The sequence below is a fragment of the Salvelinus sp. IW2-2015 genome, linkage group LG10, assembly GCF_002910315.2.
Source record: "Salvelinus sp. IW2-2015 linkage group LG10, ASM291031v2, whole genome shotgun sequence".
In the NCBI taxonomy this organism is placed as follows: Eukaryota; Metazoa; Chordata; class Actinopteri; order Salmoniformes; family Salmonidae; genus Salvelinus; species Salvelinus sp. IW2-2015.
In genome coordinates this window covers 17,327,716-17,353,505 of record NC_036850.1, presented here as the reverse complement: position 1 = coordinate 17,353,505, position 25,790 = coordinate 17,327,716, and the positions used below count along the sequence as shown (strand labels likewise).

The 25,790-nt window shown below is 43.1% G+C and overlaps 2 protein-coding genes across 7 annotated transcripts in view; both read left to right on the top strand.

The window, feature by feature from the left end:
- Positions 1-1,294: 1,294 nt before the first annotated feature.
- tradd (tnfrsf1a-associated via death domain) lies at positions 1,295-13,158 on the top strand. 6 transcript variants are annotated; one of them, XM_023995576.2, is made up of 7 exons: positions 1,334-1,384; positions 8,974-9,007; positions 10,380-10,473; positions 10,789-10,939; positions 11,328-11,608; positions 11,791-11,938; positions 12,384-13,158. In XM_023995576.2, the coding sequence occupies exons 3-7, from the start codon at positions 10,453-10,455 to the stop codon at positions 12,680-12,682; spliced, it is 900 nt and encodes a 299-aa protein (XP_023851344.1). In that variant the 5' UTR covers positions 1,334-1,384; positions 8,974-9,007; positions 10,380-10,452; the 3' UTR covers positions 12,683-13,158. The 6 variants fall into 6 exon arrangements, with proteins under 6 accessions (XP_023851343.1, XP_023851344.1, XP_070301548.1 ...); XM_023995575.1 differs by lacking the exon at positions 8,974-9,007 and having other exon boundaries at positions 1,295-1,384; XM_070445447.1 differs by lacking the exon at positions 1,334-1,384 and having other exon boundaries at positions 8,846-9,007.
- A 2,298-nt stretch (positions 13,159-15,456) lies between these two features.
- Positions 15,457-25,790, top strand: part of LOC111969125 (guanine nucleotide-binding protein G(o) subunit alpha-like) — a 13,555-nt gene continuing 3,221 nt past the window's right edge. Inside the window, exons 1-4 of the mRNA XM_023995068.2 lie at positions 15,457-15,927; positions 16,095-16,137; positions 25,249-25,390; positions 25,696-25,788. Of these exons, the coding sequence (XP_023850836.1) occupies positions 15,810-15,927; positions 16,095-16,137; positions 25,249-25,390; positions 25,696-25,788 (396 nt within the window). The 5' untranslated portion in view covers positions 15,457-15,809. The remainder of the gene's footprint in view (positions 15,928-16,094; positions 16,138-25,248; positions 25,391-25,695; positions 25,789-25,790) is intronic.

The following is a 25,790-nucleotide window of genomic DNA, read 5'->3' as shown; positions in this document are numbered from 1 at the left end:
TATTTCAAATCTTCTCCCATCGATCGAGATAGGTGTGTCATCATGACAACTAGGAAACTGGGAAATTTTCTACGAATTAGCAAATCGGAAATGTATGAGTTTCCTAATTCAAATTTTTTTTTTAAATCATTGATTATTTGGACGAATCAAGATTGGGGCGAAGGCGGTGCTTGAACTGGTGCGGTTATTTACAAGCCTGTGTGTGGACGATGCATGGTTTTCACTCGATTCCACAACCACAAAATAAAAATTGTCTATATCATAAAATTCATGAAAATAATTTGTTCCTTTCTTTGCACAAAGGTAATCACAAACCCCCCCATCACTGAAATAGAGAGAATGTGTTTGTGATGGTTACAATCTTACTGCTGTGATCAAAGAGGATACTTGGGGATGAACAGTAGTCCAACACGTTTAATGTGTGTGGGTGTTTGACAGTAACACAACACTACAGATATATTTCAGCACTAGGGTTTATTAATCAATCAAGATATTTTAGCTTTGCACACTATGAAGTGCTGGCATATCAGATTCTGAGAGAGGAAGAGAGGGCTAAAGTCTGTCTTGACTTCAAGAAAGACTTAAATATTCTGGAAGTGGCTCTCTGATTAATAGTGAGACCATTTCCTGTCATGCCTAGATAAGACTGACAGTTTACTGTCAGACCTTATGTGGGCTTTGCTCACATAATTGATTTTTTATGTGAATCCTCTCTATTCTGTTATAGGCTTAATCGGCCTGTTTTTGTCCCCAAGCAGTTGCCATAGTTTCAGTCTATAACCGAGGTATTTCCTTGTTATATGTGGCCTACCTTCTCCGAATTAATCACTTGTCTGACAATGTGGATGTGCACGTAAGGAACCCCCCTTACATTCAAATGGCGCAGTGAATACTTCGAGGAAGGATTATACATGTTAACAACATTTAAACCGGGCAAATGAATATCACACATGGCCCTGCTTCCAAAAACATAAAATAACAGGACCTATATCTATATAGACCTAAACAAAATAACCTGTTACTTATTTGGTATTTTGCTTCTCAGTCGATTCATTTTGCCTTCACTGTCATGTTCAGTGGGTACATGCAATGATATAATTTCAACATTGTCGTTAGCTACACAGTTGCAAGCAAATGGCTACAGCAGTAAAGGATCAGTTAGACAAATATTTCCATCCAATCAACCAACAAAAACAGTCAACTACTTCCTTCCCGTAAAGATACGTGATTCTAACCAATAGGGAAGCGGCATGTTCTTTCTCACCAATCACAGTGCCTCCAGGTTTCCCTGTAGCCAATCGCCTGTCGGGAAGTTATTAATGTGTCTGTGTGTGTTCCTGTGGTCAGGACGCGTTGCCGTCCTTACGACGTTTTTTCTTTAAAGGTAAGTTAACAAAACAATTATGATTTTTCTTTAAACCCAAAACGAAATTATAGCCTATACAACAGTTAATGCCACAAATGACACTAAACAAATGCATAACAGTACTAGTCAATCGTGAAAGAAAATGTTCTCAAGTTGCTATGATTCCTTTCTATGGTTTATTAGGCTACTGTTTTGTAACAACTTGACTGTATGATTAAAACTTCAGCAGTAGTTTTTAATTTTTTATTATTGAAGGTCAATAGGCGGTGTTTGGTGCAGCTTAATTTACTATACAGTAGGTCTACTTTTCTAGTTTCCTAAAAGTCTGAACCGCACTGTGTCCAACGTGGTCTCAGAGAATTTCGTATTACTCTGTACGGAAATGCGAGACATTTCATTCATTTAGTATGGGAAGTATTAATTTGTGTATGTCCATCATCCATTTTGTATGATATGTTAGAAATTACTATTCATATGACATATTACGAATTGCAATTTGAACCTTATGTTACTTATTGCGATTAATATAATATGTTATGCATTTCCAAAACATGATATGTCACACAACAAATAAAAAAATGTTGTGGCTAATGTTAACATTAGCTAGCTCTAGGGGTTAAGGTTGGGAGTTAGTGTAACGGATGTGAAATGGTTAGCTAGTTAGCGGTGGTGCGAGCTAGCTGCCTTTCAGTCGGTTATGTCACTTGCTCTGAAACCTAGAAGTGGTGGTTCCCCTTGCTCGGCTTTTGTGGAGCGATGGGTAACGATGCTTCGTGGGTGACTGTTGTTGATGTGTGCAGAGGGTCCCTGGTTCGCGCCCGTGTCGGGGCGAGGGGACGGTCTAAAGTTATACTGTTACATTAGGTTGTGTTAGGGGAAGGGTTCGCTAAAAGTGTTAAGGTTAGGGGAAGTTACTAATTAGCTAAAATGCTAAAGTTGTCAGTGATGAGATTCAAACATATTCGCATTATATGCTCACCCATCCACCCCGACCAACCACCCTCCTTTAGTTTTTGCCTGGGTGATGTTATTCATAGTGCAAGAAAGTGAATAAATGAAAAGTGAAAACAAAACACAAAGGTTTTGGCCTTGGGCCATTCTCAGTGTAAACATACCTTCATTTATTTGGGAACCATGATGTTCTAATAAACATCTTTATTTTGCATTCAAGCCTCAGTTTTGGATTTATTCATTTTTTTCGACAGTTTGCGGGTCTCCATCTCTTTCACTATACCAAACGTAACATATTCGAGTGACCCGGAATTACATTTACTATGTTACATCTAGTGTATGAGACCAGTCTGCTGTGTCATATTCTTGCCTCATAGCAGGAGAGAATGTAATGAAATTCCTGTCATCATGTACGTGACTCACGGGACTCGCGTTTTCACAGAACTGCACACCCCACAGTGCCACCTGTCTTGTAGGCCCAGTAGTCTAACCCAATGATGTATATAAACCCTGGATTGCTGATGCTATGTGTTGGCCAATGAGAGACTTTGAAGCCATGTTGGCACTCTTCAGAAAGCAGCAGTTCCATAGGAATGAATAGAATTCTTCAGTATTTCATTTAAATCTTTCAAGGACAAAATTACATGTATTTAAGTATTTTGTTGTAATGGGAACAGTGACATATTAGTTATTTCAAAATATTATACTTTAAGGAAGATGTTTTTATATATTTTTTATTTTTATTTGTATGCTTAACTCACATAATATGATTCACACGTATGCATTAAGGTGTCTGTAATATAATAAACGTGGCAAAAACAAATAAATGCATTCTAAAATATTCCAAAATATTTGTAGCTTCAAAAGAGCGCCCCCTGTCAGTAGTGTATATTTAAATGATTAGTCTAACCCAGCACAGAGCTCACCAGTTTGTAGTTCTAAAAACCAGAAATGCATTACCTCTGGTTCATTCAGCCATTCCTATGGGGAAAATGAATGGAGAAAGAATTTGATTTGGGATAAACACCAAAAATAAGGTCTGAGGTAACACAGGCTTAAGAGATCTTATACATGTTATTCTATGAGATAATAATAGTCAGTTAACATGATCTTTATGAAAATATGTGTTTATTATAATGTAAATGCTTCAAAATTCACAAAAAGGGATTTTAGCTGATGAAGATTATTTCATAGAACAAAACGTATAAGATTGTCTAAGATTGTCGTTTTCATCCCAATCAAAAGAATGGCATTCGCTGAATTGACCCAATGTCCAGGGAATCCTTTGGTTGGAACTTGGCAGGATGATTTTAGTCTTTGACGCTGCAGTGGTGGATGTTAAATGTTGCATTAATAAACTCTTGATGATGACATAATCCTCATTCACTCTATGTTATTCTAGGCTACATCTGGTGAATTAATCCAGCACACTTTCAGTTTTAATAATGTATGACACTACCGGTCTATGAATATAATGATGGCTTATGATTACATGTAGGCCAGGGGTCCCCAATTACATTCAGCTGTGGACCGATTTTTCCTTGAGTGGATGGTCGGGGGGCCAGAACATACTTCTAAATAATTTGTACACTGCAAATTGACCGCGAGAATTCCAAACATACAGTGGGGAGAACAAGTATTTGATACACTGCCGATTTTTGTAGGTTTTCCTACTTACAAAGCATGTAGAGGTCTGTCATTTTTTAATCATAGGTACAGTTCAACTGTGAGAGACGGAATCTAAAACAAAAATCCAGAARATCACATTGTATGATTTTTAAGTAATTAATTAGCATTTTATTGCATGACATAAGTATTTGATCACCTACCAACCAGTAAGAATTCCGGCTCTCACAGACCTGTTAGTTTTTCTTTAAGAAGCCCTCCTGTTCTCCACTCATTACCTATATTAACTGCACCTGTTTGAACTCGTTACCTGTATAAAAGACACCTGTTCACACACTCAATCAAACAGACTCCAACCTCTCCACAATGGCCAAGACCAGAGAGCTGTGTAAGGACATCAGGGATAAAATTGTAGACCTGCACAAGGCTGGGATGGGCTACAGGACAATAGGCAAGCAGCTTGGTGAGAAGGCAACAACTGTTGGTGTAATTATTAGAAAATGGAAGAAGTTCAAGATGACGGTCAATCACCCTCGGTCTGGGGCTCCATGCAAGATCTCACCTCGTGGGGCATCAATGATCATGAGGAAGGTGAGGGATCAGCCCAGAACTACACGGCAGGACCTGGTCAATGACCTGAAGAGAGCTGGGACCACAGTCTCAAAGAAAACCATTAGTAACACACTACGCCGTCATGGATTAAAATCCTGCAGCGCACGCAAGGTCCCCCTGCTCAAGCCAGTGCATGTCCAGGCCCGTCTGAAGTTTGCCAATGACCATCTGGATGATCCAGAGAAGGTCATGTGATCTGATGAGACAAAAATAGAGCTTTTTGGTCTAAACCACTCGCCGTGTTTGGAGGAAGAAGAAGGATGAGTACAACCCCAAGAACACCATCCCAACCGTGAAGCATGGAGGTGGAAACATCATTCTTTGGGGATGCTTTTCTGCAAAGGGGACAGGACGACTGCACCGTATTGAGGGGAGGATGGATGGGGCCATGTATCGCGAGATCTTGGCCAACAACCTCCTTCCCTCAGTAAGAGCCTTGAAGATGGGTCGTACCTGGGTCTTCCAGCATGACAACGACCCGAAACACACACAGCCAGGGCAACTAAGGAGTGGCTCCGTAAGAAGCATCTCAAGGTCCTGGAGTGACCTGCCAAAGGTGATTCTAATGTATTGACTCAGGGGTGTGAATACTTATGTAAATATGATATTTCTGTATTTCATTTTCAATAAATGTACTAAAATGTCTTAACATGTTTTCACTTTGTCATTGTGGGGTATTGTGTGTAGATGGGTAAGAACAGTTTTTTAAATCATTTTTTAATTTAGGCTGTAATGAAACAAAATGTGGAATAAGTCAAGGGGTATGAATACTTTCTGAAGGCACTGTATGTGCCTCTATTTATGCGTGGGAATACATGGGAACAGATTTCCTAAATTAAAACACTTTGAGCTGATTTCCTGGTGATTCTACAGTATTTTATGTTCCCCAATAGGCAGCAATTTAAAAAAATATATATATATTTTTTTCTTTGCTCAGAAAACTTGTGCCAAATAAAATCACCCGCAGGCCAAATTTGAAACCCTGAATTGTAGGCTGAGTTATGGACACGTTAGTTATATTTCTATATGTATTATTTTGGGCTCCCGAGTGGCACAGCGGTCTAGGGCACTGCTTCTCAGTGCTAGAGGCGTCACTACAGACCCTGGTTCGATTCCAGACTGTATCACTGCATAATCTAGCTCAGATACTGTTTTCCCTTTACTTATCACTCTCCCAGGTCTAGCACATCAAGCATTTACTTGACCCTAAACCAGACCCAAGTCACATTGAAAGAAGTCTATCCAGAGATAGGGGTTAGGTTGAGGTCAGGCGTCGGGGTGGAGGTAGTAGCAGTGGCGTCATTAGACCTGGGCTTCCGGGACCTTAGCCCCGGATGTTTAGGATCCAGCCGCAAACATTGTTTTTTACATTTCAGTCTGATTTAAGTTTCCATAAACACATATCACTACACAATTTTACTACAAAAATAAACAATACAATATACTGCTCTAGGCACTGCAAGAAGCCCCTGGAGTGACTCAGTACCTGCTGTGATTGGTTGAGATTTCACAATGCAGTGGACCGCTCATGTCCTTTGATCCCTCCCTCACCCCTGCAGCACTGGTTAGATGTCAATGTCATTACTTACGAAAACGCCTGTCACTCAGTCAGTCTGGATATTCGGAACTTCTTCCAAAAGAGTGGCAAAAAAAGTTAACAGGTGGAAAGGGCAGAACAGCCAGAAAGTCAAAGCAGCAGCAGAGTTAACCACAGGTTTGTGCAGGGTTGGTGGTAGCTTACTAGCTAGTCTCCCTCAGCATAAGGGTTTGCTAATGCTAATAAGCTAGCATTAGCGCTTAGCATCCTTAAGCTGTCAGTTATTTAACAGTATATTTAGTGAATTGGCAAGCTAAGGATGTTGATATAAGTCATGATATCAGGAAAAGTGTTTATTTCCAGTGAGTGTATTTGATGGATTTCATTTCTGTAGCTAGCCTGGCTAGTTAGCCACCTTGTTAGTTACTGGCTGGCTAGCTAGCTGAGACAGAAGAGATGAGAAAAAGGTTTTCTGCCGAAAGCACATGGACGCATTCGAGCGGATCAAGTTGGTGACCATTGTTGGTCACAGCCTTTCAAAGTGTGTTGCATTATGGGGTTAATAAAAATTGTCCGACTTGCGTCTACATTTCTACTGCATGAACTCTACAAAAATCATGTGATCAAAGGTCATGAAATTTTGACTGTAATTTTTTTCAGTTGCTCTTTACCAACTTCATCCTCCAGCCATGGCGTACATTGTGGGAGGATCTATTGTCAACCAATCATTAGAGGGTTTTTGTTTGACCACGCAAACGTGACCAAAGACACAACTGAAAAAGGAACCAACTTTGCCGTGATTCATGTATAGAGTCGATATGAATGTGATATTTGAGGCTCTCTCACTGATTGATTGTACAATGTAGGCCTACACACTATACATACTGTACACACTTTACATACTAGTCTATACACACTATACTGTACATATTATGCTATACTATACACACTATACATACTGAACTATACACACTACATACTGTACTATATACACACTATACTATACATACCATACTATACACACTATATGATTTCAGTTTGTAATATGGAGGTTGGAGCCATGTTTATTTCGACATAATGAAGAAAAACTTTTATAAACAATGGCAAAACTGCCATGTTGATCTGAGCCTTGCGGTTGGAAAACCACATTAGTGTCTGACTTTCGGCTGTTGCAGATGCACATCCCCCAACTTCACTCCTCGACTTTAGTCTATAGTCGGTTGCTTTAGCCTTACAACTGAAACACACCCCATATCTTCTGAACGTGACACAGTGCCTCCCTGTGAACTGAAGCTGAACTTTACTACAACATTGTATTTAATCTTGTTTAAGATAAGCAATGATGAGGTGGTAGAACTGACAAAATGAAATGAATCATAGAAGTCTATACCATTCTACAGGTAAACATGCTTGGCTCATGTCTGTTATTTCCATATAGGCTATGTAACGATTTGTAAAAATAAAAACATTATTAAATAGGGGAAATTATTTCATTGAGCTTTTATTTGTATTACTCTTTTTATTCACTTAGCTACTTATCTTTTCTATTGTCGTTGCATTATCGAGAGGTTAACCTGCAAGTCAGCATTTAATTGCACTCCATGAATATCATGTGTATAGAAGGGAAGGGAAGGGGGAGGGCAGCCAGAAAGAGAGGGGAAAATATGGTCAGCTTTGCAGTTAGATTGTAGGTGAACAAAACATTGAAAATATATAGTTAATTTAGGTCATCAAATGTTATCTAATCAAAAAATCTCACATTAGCTGGTGGAACTGACTAATTAAATTGACTGATTAAATTAATCACAGAAATGTTATAACTTCTACAGGTCAATATTTTTGGCTCATGTCTCTTTATAGTCATATAGCCTAGGGCAAGGATGGGCAACTCCGGTCCTTGGAGGCCTGATTGGTGTAACACTTTTGCCTCGCAAAAAAACCTGACTCCAATAATCAACTAATCATGATCTTCAGTTTAGAACGTAATTAGTTTAATCAGCTGTGTTTGCCTGAGATGGGGTGAAAGCCTAGGGGCTATGTAGCTTCTTATCTGTCATGTTTGGAGTTGTGTTGCGCTTTTCGTTACAGTTGCCCGGTCATAACTTTAAACTAACTTTAAATAGCATCTGCCCCTAAAAAGATATGAAACATTTATTCTACTGTCAAAATTAACTACAAAGTGTAAATATGATAATTTTGGTCATGAAGTCAGTCTTGACCAAAACTGAGTTTTGTGAGACTTGTGGTTGTGACCGCATCAAAACGTAAATGAAGGTTGGGTTTGTTTCAATCCTGCTCACAGCCGGCAGGACACAAGTAATAATCAATTTGGAGTGCAGCTGCATGCGACCCGATCGTAATGCCTGTGGTAAATTTAGTTTTACTTTGGATATCCCTATGAGGCTAGTTAGGGACCCTCTGTAAATTACACAATGTACATGGGACAATATGTTAAAATTCCAATAGCTCCAAATTTCAATTACTTGATAACCTCAAACAACTATAAATTGTAGAAATTCAAATACAAATGTTAAAAGCATTTCATGAGAACTAAAAGGTGTGCAGCATGAAAATATTGGCTCATTTACATTGTGTAATTTATTTCCTGGCCATAACAAGCCCCGGAGATAGGCTATCCAAAGCCAGGTCACACACCAGCAGGCTGAAGCTAATTGGCAATTTAATTGGGCTAATTCTTCCGACCTGTGAACATGCACACGAGACACCCACATCAAACCACACCCCAAAGCCAACTCACATTTGAATTCAGTCATGGCCGCTAGCATTTCTTAATGAACCAAATCTAAAACAAGGTCAAATCAGGAAGTGCAGTTGCCCTTCAAAACGAACTAATGACATGCTGCACCTTGCTACCTTTCAGATAAGCCAAGGAGGAGGACAGATGAGAACAGCAGGTCAGTGGAGCAATTAGAACAGCAGCAGCCAGGGGCAAATGGTAGGGAAGAGGATGATTTAGGTGATCCGGTCACAGGCCCAAAACAAGTTAAGCTACCCCAATATCCCCTTGACTGTTTTGGATTGCAAAATTAAAGAAACACACTAAACAAGACACAGAGACAGCAACAGAAAAGTAGATGGTGCAGAGAGACACCAGAAGAACAGAACAGGCCATAAACAGAAGAGGATAGACAAAGGAGATAGTAACAGACAAGACACATAGAAAGTAACAGAAGAGAGCAGGTGGATTGAGCACACAGTAGACTGTATCACTTCAAGCTGCTCTATAGAATCTAATTTGTTTGATTTATTTTCACAAATTATAAGAAATGAAATACAGACAGTGAAAAAATAAAACATTGCTTACAAAGAATGTACAGGTAAGGTAAAAATCCTGTCAAATTACTATTAAAACAATTGTTTACTTTTATACTTTTTACAACCAGGACAGGATGAGAGAGAGGGTAGACAAAAGACAGCAACATAGAATACTAAGGCACAGCAACAGACGGCACTTAGAAAGTGATGGAGAGGGGTGAGCACACAGTAGACTATCACTTAAAGCTTCCATATGGATTCTAATTACTGGTTTGTGTGAGTATGTGAGACAGGATGTGTGGGTGCTGTGGATGTCACGGATCCCTCCGGAACTTTCATTACGCACACCTGCCCCCTATTCCCAGTGGTTAGTAATTGTATAAGTGTGCCCTTGATTTACCAGTGTCCTGACAATTATTGTTACAATGTCAGTTGGTTCGTGTGAGTACCTGTGCTGTGTTTTGGCTTTCGTGCCATTGTGGATTGCGCAGATGATTACAGGTCTCATCCCGTGTGTTAATCATTGTGCGCTTGTGTTATCTATTCGAGGTACTCCTCGCTCTTTTGTTTGGGTTTCTACCCTGTGTTTTGTATAGTGTTTGTTTGGTCTTCGTCCCCGTGCCTTTACACGACACGTCGTAATTTGGGTGTAATTTAAAAAACGTATTACGCATTCCCGCGCCTGTGTGCCGAATCATTCATACCAACGTGACAGTGGGACTTTAATCAGTTTTGGCTCAGTGGTTTTTGGCAGTACACTGTAGATGTGTGTGTTTGCCCCTGGGTAGTAAAGGGACATTTAAATAGTAAATTAATGTAATGACATATAGAGGAGATAGGGTAAAATAAGAATAGTGGAGTGAGATAATATAAAGTGAGGGGTTGCATTGTATTGTGATTGCATCTGGATCCTGACTCTTTTTAATACCCGGATGGATTTGATTGATGTGTATTAGCCTTTGAACTCAGACTGTTGATTGCCTGAGTAATATATCTGCTCTATCTCTGCAGGAAGGAGGAGGCTTGAAGGGAACACAGAAGAAGCTTGTGACAGCTGAGGTCAGATGACGGGAATGCCCAAACAATGGACATAATGGATGAAAAGGTACTGTATGTTTAGTTGGGAGGAGAGAGGCAGGAGAAAGGAGCTGTGATATGTATGAGAGAGAAAAGGGAACGAGACAGAGACAGTTCCCATTAACTATTTATAGGACAACATGCATGTCTGTTTCTGTTAGTGCGCATGCGTGTGATAATGTCAAGTGGGGAGTGTGTGTGTACTGTGTATGTAAGAATGTAGCTATAAGTACATGCTCCTGTGTTGTACAAAATTCAGCATAATGTCTGACTAGTAGTATACAGAGCAGAGGCATTATGAACTTTAATCTTGTATGGGATGTTGTTCCATGTGATATTTTAGAAAATGGTGACATTGAGTGTGGAGGATGGCCCGTGGACAGGATGTGCGGTTCTCTTCCTGCGCTCCTGTCCCGCAGTGAACCTGCTCTCTCTCTACAAAGACCAGCAGGGCAAGTTCAGCGTCTTCAAAGTCCTCAAGCTGACACTCACAGGTGAGCCACATCAGGCCATCCGGTCTCCAGCTAGCGTAGGGAGCATGCTGAGCATTGGGTGAGGCAGATGTATTATTGATAGAAAGAAAGGCTTAGCTTGGTGGTCATGGGGAGTGAAAAAGGGCTGGTGTTGCAGTGTGACCTGCTTATCTACTGAGGGGATGAAAATAGTTAAACCCTTATGAAAAACTGCTGTCAGATAAACGCTGGGAGATCTTTTAGGAAGTCATAACACGGTTGAGCTCAGAGCTCTGCCTGGACCAGAGTAGTGGAGGGAGACAGTCAGGTTATATTTATTTTATGGTCACAGTGGAAAAAATATTACTATTGTGCCAGTGATTCGCTATGGTTACCTCTAACCTTTGACCTTACCTGGCCTGTGTCCCAGACTCAGCTGGGGGGCTGGAGGGGTACGAGATCCTGAAGCTGCACGATGCAGATCCTCTGCTGGGTGTGGAGGTGAAGTTTGTGGATGTGGCGGCGTGCCGCAGGTTCCTGCAGAGCTATGGCTCCGGTGCCGTACAACAGTCCCTCTCCCAGCACGCCTGCCGCCTCCTCCACGGCACACAGGAGCTTGCCTTGGAAACCCAGCTCAAAGCCGGGACGCACACTTTGGACTTTTGTCTGGACGACCTTGAGCTCTGTCTGCAGCACATCCACCAGTCACAGGTAATATACTATATACCGGTTATAATCCATATATAGTGGTGTTGTTACTGGTAATATATGATAAACAGATCACAAGCAATACTTCAGCAATCTATAGTGTATACCTAACAGGTGCTCTGCTGTGCCTTATGCCTTATGACTCACTATGAGGTGTTCTAAATGTTGATGTCACTTCCTGTCAGCCGGGGCGCCTAAGGGATGATGAGATTGCTGAGCTGGACCAGCAGCTGCAGAGCCAGGCCTTGGGTCACATCCCCCAGCCACCCACCCTCTCACAGGAAGAGCCCCCCGTGCCCAGCAACTGTTTCCTGTTCCAGAAGAGGGTGTTTGGTGAGTTGGCTCTGGCTTCCATGGCTGCTTCTTATCATCAGTGGGGGTTCAGCGGGGAGCTGTCCCCTGGGTCCTCTACATTCAAACACTGGCATAGAAGAGTGTTTCTCACCTCTCAGTAGACCACCACTGGAAGGTTATTGACCTGTGCCTCAAATAGTTTGATGAGACTTTTAGTCAGCTCAAGTGCTGGGTTTAATCTAAGTGGTCCTTTGAGGAAGAGGATCATTATAGCTTGCCCAATCTCTGGTATAGAGGACACTCATTATGGGTCATCTACTACACCCGGGACGGCGGGGTAGCCTAGAGGTAAGAGAGGCGGGCCAGTAGCTGGAAGGTTGCTGTTGTATTTTACTTACTTACACCACGTCTTACATGCAGAAACATATATAGACTCTGGATACATGTCTAACAGCCCCTCCCACTCTGTCTCCTGACCTATCAGAGGACCGCATACTGGCGGCAGGAGACCTGCAGCGGTTCTCCAACGGCGTTGGGCGGGACTGGAGGAAAGTGGGGCGGGCCTTGGGCAAGAACTGCCGTGCGCTGAAAGGGCCGGCCATAGACAACCTGGCCTACGAGTATGAGAGGGAGGGGCTGTACGAGCAGGCCTATCAGCTGCTGAACCGCTTCATCCAGGCGGAGGGGAGGGCGGCACGGCTGGGCCGGCTGGTCAGAGCACTGGAAGACAGCAAGCTCACCAGCCTGGCTGAGAACATTTTGGACATCCAGCCCCGGGAGTGACGCTGTCTGTCACACTGTCTGGGGGTGTCTGTTGGTCTGTATGTGTGTATGTGTGTGTGTGTCTTTGTGAAAGAGTGGTAACGTGTGGGTGGCATTGCTTGTGTGAGCTTGTGTGCTACCACGTGTCTGTTCTGTGTGAGTTTTGTGTCTGTGAGCTTGATTGTATGTTTTTTTTATTTGGAGTAAAATTGTATTATGTTACAAAACCAATAGTTCTCATAATTGCTATGTCACATCATTGTTGTCTCTGGTTGGAGAGCAAACTGAAATCACTGCGGGCCTTTTCTTCTTCCGCTTTAAACCCAACCCCCTTTCTCCACCACAGACTGGACCATTGATGTATTTGATCATTCTACCAATAACCATTAGTTATTTCAAAAACTAGATTGTTATTGAACAATTTGCAATGTGATTGGGGAATATTTGTTCCGAAATCCAAATAAAGTGTTGGATTTATAAAAACGAATTGCACATTGCTTTCATTCATGTCGAGAGTAGCATTTCATTTCCACAATCCAACATCCCGATAACTTTTTACTATGGATTACGTAGAATATTTAGGAAACCCGTTGATCCTGCTTTCTGAAATACCCTACAGTCTATGGAAATACCACCCAGGTAAAAAATGTGTCAACTTTGGGAAATGGGCAGTATCTAATCCGTGTACATACACACACAGCAAATGTTTTACTATCCTTGTGGCGACCTAAAATGTATTTCCATTCAAAATCCTATTTTCCCTAAGCCCTAAACCTAACCCTAAATCCTAACCCTAATGGTAACCTTAAACCTAACCCCAAAGTTTAAAACAGCCTTTGTCCTTGTGGGGACCTGGGAGATATCCCCACAAGGGAGAATTTTCCTTGTTTTGCTATCCTTGTGGGGACTTTTGGGGATTTTTGGTAGCCATGAGGATAGTAATACAAGCCCACACACACGCACTGTGACACATTTTGTGTTGTTTTGGCTCTGTTCTCCAGCACTTTGGATGGATTTGAAATGATACAACAACTATGAGGTTAAAGTGCACACTGTCAGCTTTAATTTGAGGGTATTTTCATCATATCGGGTGAACCTTTTAGAAGTTATAGCACTTTTTGTACATACTGTAGTCCCCCCAATTTAGGGGACCAAAATTGTGACAAATTCACTTATGTGTATTGAAGTAGTCAAGTTTAGTATAGGTCCCATATTCCTAGCACGCAATGATTACGTCAAGCTTGTAACTCTACAAACTTGTTGGATGCATTTGTGTGTGTTATGTTGCTTATATGTATGCATTGGTGAGTGTGTGTATTTGTCTGCAGTGCAGTATTTGTAAAAGTTAATGTGTGTATGTCACTGTGTCTGTCTCTCTGTGCGTGTGTGTGCAACTATGTGTGTGCATAAACACATAGTGTGTAGAAAATCGTGAATAATGACAGAGTTACTGAGGCACAAATATCATACCCCCAAAACATGCCAACCTCTCAGCATTTCAATAACAGGGGCGGTTAGCTTTTGGGTGGGGGGTATGACATTTGTGTGTCTAACTTTCTCAGTCATTATTATTCACGATTTATTCAGGACAATCCGTAATCATGGTAGCATCCACATTAATGTAGAAGTGTTTGGAAATATATTATATTCTTATTTACAATAAAAGTGACTCCAAAATGACACAGTATATTAATTACCATTAATTTCTATTGGGCACAAAATAATCTGAACCACAACCAAAACAAAACAGCAAATGCATCCAACAAGTTTTCTAGAGTCACAAGCTTAATGTAATCATTGCGTGCTAGGAATATGGGATTATTTCTCAACCGAACGGTTCACCCGATATGGATGAAAATACCCTCAAATTAAAGGTGACAGTCTGCACGTTAACCTCATAGTCATTGTATTCCAAAGTGCTGGAGTACAGAGCCAAAACAACAAAACGTGTCACTGTCCCAATATTTTTGGAGCTCACTGTATGTCCTCTTGCATTAGGGTAAGAGCTTGGGGCTTAGTTTATGAAGGCTATAGGTTCAACCAGCAAAGGTTGTTGCGGAATTGACTTGTAAGGCTGTAGGTTTAACTGGTAATTCAGGCTTTTGGTGTCAGTATAGTCCATTGTAAAAACCCTCACATCTTACCACTCCACTCTTTCCACATGTGGATTAGAAGTTTTTAATGTGCACAACACATACACACATAGTTACACACACATGCACAGAGAGACAGACACAGAGACACACACAGATTCACTTTTTTACACATATTGCACTGCAGACATAAACACACGCCCACACACTCATCAATACATACATGTAAGCAACATAACACACACACACACACACACACAGGATAAAAGCAATTGCTAGATTAATAATTAATACAATTGACATTTTATGATATTGTGTTGTACTACCTTGTGTAGCCTATTGTTGCTGTTGACATTACATGAGCTAGGACCTTAACCCTAATTGCTCCTGTAAATCGCTCTGGATAAGAGTGTCTGCTAAATGACTAAAATGTCAAATGTAAAAAGGCTAAAGTTATACGCTAATGTCTACCCACTCCTAGTGGATTATACAGTCTATTTATAAGGACACGGAAGACAAGAATAGCCCACTTCCAGTATCGTGCGAGACCACGCCTTTTATGTAATAAAAAGGCCTATTATACATTGTATATTCAGCGAAATTATTCCACGAAGCAAAATGTGTCTTTAAAATCCCCGTTTGAATGTGGTCGCATCGGACGATTAGCGCCTGCCTTGGCTCTGACGTCAACGAGATTGTCTGCGCTAGGTGAGTCTCGCGCACACTGCCTTCCCTTCCCCTCCTCTCTCCGTCGGTTATTGTGAAGAGATTGAACGATGAGATCGCTCGCGTTCGCTGCCATCAGTGCCGCCCTATAGAGACCCCCAGCCCCGAGGCTCGAACACAACGACCCCACCCCCGCTCCAAGAGGGACGGAGCGCAATCAATTGAGGCACGGAGAAAAAACCCTGTTCTGACCCGGCTTTATTTGCCCTCAATCCGGGCCTCATGCTGTAGCAGACTGAACGAGCGAGAGCGAGAGACAAACATACAGATTGAGTCGGCGAGGGACAGGGCGGAATAGAGGAGAAGGGATTGTTCATTCGGCTCTAGACATGGGATGTACACTCAGCGCTGAGGAGCGCGCTGCTCTGGACAGGAGCAAAGCCATCGAGAAAAACCTGAAGGATGATGGAGTCACTGCCGCAAAGGAAGTGAAACTGCTACTGCTTGGTAAGACACCGTTTATAACGGGGACTGCCCGTTCAGCACGGTTCGGTTGATGTTGATGTAGATTGCAGAGAGCCGGGCCGGGCCGGGGCGTCAGGCGCTCTCCGTGGTCCTGATGTCATGTCCCCCTAAAGACAACCGACTCTCACTCTGCTCTCTATTCCCTTTAGGGGGAGGAGAATCGGGCAAAAGCACCATCGTCAAACAGATGAAGTAAGTGCTGTTTTTTTTCTGAAATAGGCGTCTTTGAAGAGGCCTGAGATTGCGCCTGCCCTGCCCATAGTGAGGCTGAGCCGCTAGCTCCGCCATGTTTCCTCAAAGGCCGTACCTCTGCCGGTGATTCGAGCACCTCCTGTAGACGGTAATCGGAGGCGGTGCTCACGGTCAGTAGCAGGCCGCAGGGGTGCTGTCCACTGACATGGTGCTGAAATTTACCCAAAGGTTTTTCATGCATCTATCGATAAAGAGGGATGGCGAATACATCGGTGTGTGTGTGTGTGTGTGTGTGTGTGTGTGTGTGTGTGTGTGTGTGTGTGTGTGTGTGTGTGTGCAGCCAATGTGTGTGTATGTGTGTATTAGTGAGGTCACTCCACTACAGCTCCATTAGCAAATATCTCTGGTTTAATCTTACTGGCTTTAAGTGCCTGATATCGCTGAGAGTACTTTGCCTATAAAGCGGATTTACTGAGAAAATATGGCATCTAAAACCTCATCTAAACCTTTCCCTTTCTCATCTAAACCACTCTCTCATCTAAATCACTGTTCTTTTCTAAACCCTGTTACTAGATTTCTTCTTTAAAGAAGACCTCTGTATCCAGGGCCCAACCAGAAAAGCACATTATATAATAATTTCATGCACATAATAAAACATGGCTGTTGCTATGCAGACATCCTCTCAAAAATCCACAATTTCAAAAATGTTGGGTTCAGTGCATTCACTGTACCTCAGCACACACTCATCTGCCCCACACACACCCTGCTTTTTCCATCACACACACACTACTCCCTCTACTCCACTCTGTTTCCTTCCATTCTAGCACTCTCTCCATATTTAATTATCCTGGTGGTTCTCCCTAGCGGTACAGATAGTTACCCAAAAGCATCGCTCAGGAGAGGCTTCTGTTGTGTACTACATATGTTACATTGGTTATATTATATAAAGACAGGAAAAACTGATCCTGGAGCAGAGCTAGCATTGGCTCCTTGTGTGTGTACACGTGTGTGCATTTGTGTAGTTTTGTATGTATGTATATTGATAATGGTGTGTGTCTGGATGTGCTTACATCCATACGTTTATTTGCCAGAATTTTATTTACACGATAAACCCCTTGAGATACCCTATCATATTTTAAAAAGGAGTGTAATAATAATAATATAATAATAAATATCTCATTCAAAAATAAATCATAGGCATTACATGGAGTTGGTCCGCCCTTTGCTGCTATAACAGCCTCCACTTTTCTGGGAAAGCTTTCCACTAGATGTTGGAACATTGCTGCGGGGACTTGCTTCCATTCAGCCACAAGAGCATTAGTGAGGTTGGGCACTGATGTTGGGCGATTAGGCCTGGCTTGCAGTCGGCATTCCAATTCATCCCAAAGGTGTTCGATGGGGTTGAGGTCAGGGCTCTGTGCAGGCCAGTCAAGTTCTTCCACACTGATCTCAACAAACCATGTACAGTGGGGCAAAAAAGTATTTAGTCAGCCACCAATTGTGCAAGTTCTCCCACTTAAAAAGATGAGAGAGGCCTGTAATTTTCATCATAGGTACACTTCAACTATGACAGACAAAATGAGGAAAAAAAATCCAGAAAATCACAGTGTAGGATTTTTAATGAATTTATTTACAAATTATGGTGGAAAATAAGTACTTGGTCAATAACAAAAGTTTATCTCAATACTTTGTTATATACCCTTTGTTGGCAATGACAGAGGTCAAACGTTTTCTGTAAGTCTTCACAAGGTTTTCACACACTGTTGCTGGTATTTTGGCCCATTCCTCCATGCAGATCTCCTCTAGARCAGTGATGTTTTGGGGCTGTTGCTGGGCMACACGGACTTTCAACTCCCTCCAAAGATTKTCTATGGGGTTGAGATCTGGAGACTGGCTAGGCCACTCCAGGACCTTGAAATGCTTCTTACGAAGCCACTCCTTCGTTGCCCGGGCGGTGTGTTTGGGATCATTGTCATGCTGAAAGACCCAGCCACGTTTCATCTTCAATGCCCTTGCTGATGGAAGGAGGTTTTCACTCAAAATCTCACGATACATGGCCCCATTCATTCTTTCCTTTACACGGATCAGTCGTCCTGGTCCCTTTGCAGAAAAACAGCCCCAAAGCATGATGTTTCCACCCCCATGCTTCACAGTAGGTATGGTGTTCTTTGGATGCAACTCAGCATTCTTTGTCCTCCAAACACGACGAGTTGAGTTTTTACCAAAAAGTTATATTTTTGTTTCATCTGACCATATGACATTCTCCCAATCTTCTTCTGGATCATCCAAATGCTCTCTAGCAAACTTCAGACGGGCCTGGACATGTACTGGCTTAAGCAGGGGGACACGTCTGGCACTGCAGGATTTGAGTCCCTGGCGGCGTAGTGTGTTACTGATGGTAGGCTTTGTTACTTTGGTCCCAGCTCTCTGCAGGTCATTCACTAGGTCCCCCCGTGTGGTTCTGGGATTTTTGCTCACCGTTCTTGTGATCATTTTGACCCCACGGGGTGAGATCTTGCGTGGAGCCCCAGATCGAGGGAGATTATCAGTGGTCTTGTATGTCTTCCATTTCCTAATAATTGCTCCCACAGTTGATTTCTTCAAACCAAGCTGCTTACCTATCGCAGATTCAGTCTTCCCAGCCTGGTGCAGGTCTACAATTTTGTTTCTGGTGTCCTTTGACAGCTCTTTGGTCTTGGCCATAGTGGAGTTTGGAATGTGACTGTTTGAGGTTGTGGACAGGTGTCTTTTRTACTGATAACAAGTTCAAACAGGTGCCATTAATACAGGTAACGAGTGGAGGACAGAGGAGCCTCTTAAAGACGAAGTTACAGGTCTGTGAGAGCCAGAAATCTTGCTTGTTTGTAGGTGACCAAATACTTATTTTCCACCATCATTTGCAAATAAATTCATTAAAAATCCTACAATGTGATTTTCTGGATTTTTTTTTCTCATTTTGTCTGTCATAGTTGAAGTGTACCTATGATGAAAATTACAGGCCTCTCTCATCTTTTTAAGTGGGAGAACTTGCACAATTGGTGGCTGACTAAATACTTTTTTGCCCCACTGTATGTATGTATGGACCTAGCTTTGTGCACGCTGAAACAGGAAAATACCTTCCCCAAACTGTTGCCACAAAGTTGGAACCACAGAATTGTCTAGAATGTCATTGTATGCTGTAGCGTTAAGATTTCCCTTCACTGGTAGTAAGGGGCCTAGCCCGAACCATGAAAAACATCCCCAGACCATTATTCTTCCTCCACCAAACTTTACAGTTGGCACTCTGCATTGGGGCAGGTAGCGTTATCCTGGCATCCTCCAAACTTAGAGTCGTCCTTCGGACTGCCAAATGGTGAAGAGTGATACATCTCTCCAGAGAACGCGTTTCCACTGCTCCAGAGTCCAATGGCGGTAAGCTTTACACCACTCCAGCCAACGCTTGGCATTGCACATGGTGATCTTAGGCTTGTGTGCGGCTACTCGGCCATGAAAACCAATTTCATGAAGCTTCCATCAAACAGTTATTGTGCTGACATTGCTTCCAGAGGCAGTTTGGTACTCAGTAGTGAGTGCTGCAACCGAGGACAGACGATTTTTACGTGTTATGTGCTTCAGCACTCGGCGGTCCCATTCTGTGAGGTTGTGTGGCCTACCACTTCGCTGCTGAGCCGTTGTTGCTCCTAGATGTTGCCACTTCACAATAACAGCACTTACAGTTGACCAGGGCAGCTCTAGCAGGGCAGAGGAAATTTGACAAAATTGACTTGTTGGAAAGGTGTCATCCTATGACGGTGCCCCGTAGAAAGTCACTGAGCTCTTCATTATGGGCCAATCTATTGTCAATGTTTGTCTATGGAGATTGCATGGCTGTGTGTTCGATTTTATACACCTATCAGCAATGAAATAGCTGAATCCACTAATTTTAAGTAATGTCCACATACTTTTGGCCATGTAGTATAGCCGCGACCAGCAATAAACGGGGTTCTCAGGATGACAGAAAGGACACAAGATCAGAGTGGATTTACAGACTCTTGATTTGTCAATAACTCAGAGTGGATTTACAGACTTTTGATTTGTCAATAACTCGGCCATCTTTTGATCTTTTCTCAAACTAAGTTAAGGCAAGTACTATGGGCCTACATTCCAAATTTGGTGTCATTTGGTCCTATGGTTCATAAGTAGAAGATGTTTGTGTAACGGGTGTCGTCGGAAGGAAGAGACCAAGGCGCAGCATTCTTTGAGTTCCACATAATTTAATAACGAAGTGAAACTTTGAAAGGACAAAACAATAAAGAATACAACGACCGAACAGCTTCGATGTGCAAACTACCTGAACACAAACAAAGAACAAGATCCCACACAGAAGGAGGGAAAAGGGCTGCCTAAGTATGATCCCCAATCAGAGACAACGATAGACAGCTGCTTCTGATTGGGAACACCCTCGGCAAGGAAAAACAGGAAAATACAAACCTAGAAATATGAAATAGAATGGCCACCCAAATCACACCCTGACCAAACCAAAATAGAGACATATAAAGGTTCTCTAAGGTCAGGGCGTGACAGTACCCCCCCCCCCCCCCCAAAGGTGTGGACTCCGGCGGCAAACCTGAACCTATAGGGGAGGGCTGGGTGAGCATCTATCCGCGGTGGCGGCTCTGGTGCGGGTCGTAGACCCCGCTCCAACCTCTGGCTCACCCACTTGGTGGGCCTCTGGTGCGGGGACCCCGTCGCGGGCTCCGGAACTGGGACCCGGTCGCTGGAGGCTCCGGACTGGGGACCCCGTCGCTGGAGGCTCCGGACTAGAGGCTGTCGTTGGAGGCTTCGTACCATGACTCATCATGGGGCTTTGTGGCCATGGATCATCACTGGAGGCTTCGTGCCATGGATCATCATGGAGGCTTCGTGCGCATGGGATCATCACTGGAGGCTTGCGTATGGATCATCAGCTGGAGGTCGTGCCATGGATCATCCAACTGAAGGTTGGTTCGTGGAGCAGGCACAACCCGTCTGGCTGGATACCCTTCAGCCCGGAATTCGAGTGCTGACACGGACGGCACGGGCTGTGCAGCGATTGGAAGACACTTGCGCAGAGCCGGGCAGGATTACAACTGGACAGTGGAGGCGTACTGGAGGTCTGGAGCGCAGAGTAGCAAAACTCGTCCTGGCTGGATACCCTGTAAAGCCGGCAAAGTGGGGAAGCTGGAACAGGCCGCACTGGGCTGTGCTGGCGAACCGGGGACACCGTGCGTAGAGCTGGCGCAGGATAACCTGGGCCGAAGAGACGCACTGGAGGCCAGGAGCGCTGAGCCGGCACCATCCGTCCTGGCTGGATGCCCACTCTAGCCCGGCCGATGCGGGGAACTGGAATATAGCGCACCGGGCTATGAGTGCGCCCTGGAGACACAGTGCGCTTTACCGCATAACAAGGTGCCTGCCCGGTTACTCTCTCCCCACGGCAAGCACGGGGAGTTGGCTCAGGTCTATAACCTGACTCCGCCAATCTCCCCGTGTGCCGCCCCCCCCAAAATAAATTCTGGGGCTGCCTCTCGTGCACGCCTCGTTGAGCCAACTCCTCGTAGCTTCGCCGTTCCGCCTTAGCTACTTCCAGCTCCTCCTTAGGACGGCGATATTCTCCCGCCTGTGCCCAGAGTCCCTTGCCTTCCATTATCTCTTCCCATGTCCACTCCTCCAAGAAACGCTACTTGGTCTTTTTGTGGTGGTGATCTTCTGTAACGGGTGTTGTCAGAAGGAAGAGACCAAGGCGCAGCGTTCTTTGAGTTCCACATAATTTAATAATGAAGTGAAACTTTGAAAGGACAAAACAATAAAGAATACAACGACCGAACAGCTTCGATGTGCAAACTACCTGCACACAAACAAAGAACAAGATCCCACACAGAAGGAGGGAAAAGGGCTGCCTAAGTATGATCCCCAATCAGAGACAACGATAGACAGCTGCTTCTGATTGGGAACCACACTCGGCCAGAAACAAAGAAATACAAAACCTAGAAATAATGAACATAGAATGCCCACCCAAATCACACCCTGACCAAACCAAAATAGAGACATCAAAAGGCTCTCTAAGGTCAGGGCGTGACAGTTTGAAGTATTTTTAGCATATTTTAGCATTTTAGCCTATGTGCTAATATGCATCTACATGTGGCCATCTTTGAATTCATCAATGTTATTTTCTCAAACTCGTTAGGGACTATTGTGATGAGTCCAAAGACCATATTTGGAGTGAATCTGACTTTTAGTCCATGAGAAGAAGATTTTTTTGTGATTATTTTAAGCATTAGCGTTACGTAGTGAATTGTTAATTTTTTTAAAGATATCAATGGCAAACTTAACATGGTTCATTATGTTAATGTTTCAAACTGATAGGCCTTTGTGAAGTGGATTTATCAATAACTCAGCCATTACTTAACCAATCCCTTAGGTTTTCTCAAACTAAGGAAACACAAATTTCCAAAATTTCCAAAATGGAGGAAAATCTATCCTATAGGACCTTATGGGTCCTTCTAGCAAATTTGTTCAGCTTGCGGAAAGACACCTACATGCAAAGTTTCAAGTGTCTAGGTCAAACGGGCGGCGGATATGAGGGTTTTAAGTGAGACTGTTTATAACAGCGTCATCTATAGGCCAATCGTGGTCATTTTCTTTGACCAAGTTAATCATGGACTCTTGTTTCTGTGTGCCAAATTAGAAAAAAAGTGTGTGTGTGTGTGTGTTTGTGTTTGTATGTAGCAAGGTAAATTGATAATGGTATACAGCAATCTGTATTATTAAAAACCAACACCTTTAATTATTAAAAAGCAAGTATGTTTTAATAGAACTTGATCATAGTGTACTAGTACAGACTAGCAAAGTGGTACACACACATTAATAAAGGCACATACTGAGGAAGGCTATGCATCTTGAACATCTGTGAAAATAAAAAAAATCGAAGAAAAGGTCATTTAAAAAAAATATTTAAAAAAATATGATTTAACCTTTATTTAACCAGGTAGGCTAGTTGAGAACAAGTTCTCATTTACAACTGCGACCTGGCCAAGATAAAGCAAAGCAGTGCGACACAAACAACAACACAGAGTTACACATGGAACAAACAAGCGTACAGTCAATAACACAATAGAAAAAAAAGAAAGTCTATATACAGTGTGTGCAAATGGCGTGAGGAGGTAAGGCAATAAATAGGCCACAGTAGCGGAGTAATTACAATTTAGCAAATTAACACTGGAGTGATAGATGAGCAGATGATGATGTGCAAGTAGACATACTGGTGTGCAAAAGAGCAGAAAAGTAAATATAAACAATATGGGGATTGGGTGGGCTATGTACAGCTGCAGCGATCGGTTAGCTGCTCAGATAGCTGATGTTTAAAGTTAGTCAGGGAAATATAAGTCTCCAGCTTCAGCAATTTTTGCAAATCGTTCCAGTCATTGGCAGCAGAGAACTGGAAGGAAAGGCGGCCAAATGGGGTGTTGGCTTTGGGGATGACTAGTGAGATATAACTGCTGGAGGGCGTGCTACGGGTGGGTGTTGTTATCGTGACCAGTGAGCTGAGATAAGGCGGAGCTTTACCTAGCATAGACTTATAGATGACCTGGAGCCAGTGGGTCTGGCGACGAATATGTAGCGAGGGCCAGCCAACTAGAGCATACAGGTCGCAGTTGTGGGTGGTATAAGGGGCTTTGGTGACAAAACGGATGGCACTGTGATAGACTGCATCCAGTTTGCTGAGTAGAGTATTGGATGCTATTTTGTAAATGACATCGCTGAAGTCGAGGATCGGTAGGATAGTCAATTTTACGAGGGAATGTTTGGCGGCGTGAGTGAAGGAGGCTTTGTTACGAAATAGGAAGCCGATTCTAGATTTCATTTTGGATTGGAGATGTTTAATATGAGTCTGGAAGGAGAGTATACAGTCTAGCCAGACACCTAGGTATTTGTAGTTGTCCACATATTCTAAGTCAGAACCGTCCAGAGTAGTGATGCTAGTCGAGCGGGCGGGTGCGGGCAGAGAACGGTTGAAGAGCATGCATTTGGTTTTACTAGCGTTTAAGAGCARTTGGAGGCCACGGAAGGAGTGTTGTATGGCATTGAAGCTCTTTTGGAGGTTAGATAACACAGTGTCCAAAGAAGGGCCAGATGTATACAGAATGGTGTTGTCTGCATAGAGGTGGATCTGGGAATCACCCGCAGCAAGAGCAACATCATTGATGTATACAGAGAAAAGAGTCGGCCCGAGAATTGAACCCTGTGGTACCGCAATAGAGACTGCCAGAGGTCCGGACAACAGGCCCTCCGATTTGACAGACTGAACTCTGTCTGAGAAGTCGTTTTAAAAATGTGTTACGTAATGTGTGAACCACCTTACTTTGTAAGAATAAGATCTTCATACCTATGGATTATGCACCTTTTGAAGTCAATGGTATACTTATTTTTATTTATTTAACTAGGCAAGTCAGTTAAGAACATTTTCTTACTTACAATGATGGCCTAGGAACAGTGGGTTAACTGCCTTGTTCAGGGGTAGAACGACAGATTTTTACCTTGTTAGCTCCGGGATTTGATCTTGCTACCTTTGGTTAGTAGTTCAACACTCTAACCACTAGGCTACCTGCCGCCCCAATTTCTGAAGTGTATTCCAGACTAGGCTGGTGTAATGGATTTATAATCTGATCCTCAATATCGGAACGTTTCACGTCAATGTTGTTGAGTGGTTTAAATGTACAGACCACCTTTGTCATTACAAATGTGAAACCTAAAGTGGCTATATTGGCTGCTGCTGATGCTGCTGAGGTGTGAGTGAGTGTTTGTGTGTGAAAGAGGGAAGAAAAGAGAAGGTGGGTGGCACCCATTGATGTGCTGCGTGTATTTGGGTGTGTGCAAAGGAGCAGGTGCTGCTTGATACTCAGAGACAACCCTGTTCTTGGTCACATGCACGCGCGTACAGATGCACATACACTAAAGCGTCTGCTGAAATGTGGGTTCACTGAAGTGTGAATGTTTGTGTGTGTGCGCTCATGCATGCACACTTAGCGTACGTACAGTACGTGTGTGTGTGTTATTTTGTATGTGTTCTGATGTGTGCGTGTGTGTATGCAGGATTATCCATGAGGATGGCTTTTCTGGGGATGATGTGAAGCAGTATAAGCCTGTGGTCTACAGCAACACCATCCAGAGTTTGGCTGCCGTCCTCCGAGCTATGGACTCTCTGGGCATCGAGTACGCAGACAAGGACAGAAAGGTGGGTACATGCTCCCTGCACAGGGTAGTATTTATCCATAGTGTACAACCAATGGCCCTTTCAAAACCTTACTTCAAAGTGCACTGCAAAGCAGACCTCAATGTTTCCAGTGGGGTATGGTGGTACACATCCAGGAATTCAGCTATACAGTCTTCAGCTCATATGTGTCTTAATAAATCTATGCATGTGTTTTTGTTTGTGTATGTGTGCTTGTGCTTGTGTGCGTGCGTGCGTGCGTGTGTGTGTGTGTGGTGATGCATCGTCATATCTTTTGTACATAATATCTTATGTATGTGTGTGTCCAGGCGGATGCTAAGCTGGTGTGTGATGTGGTCACTCGTATGGAGGACACAGAGCCCTACTCAGCAGAGCTGCTGACAGCTATGAAGCGTCTGTGGGC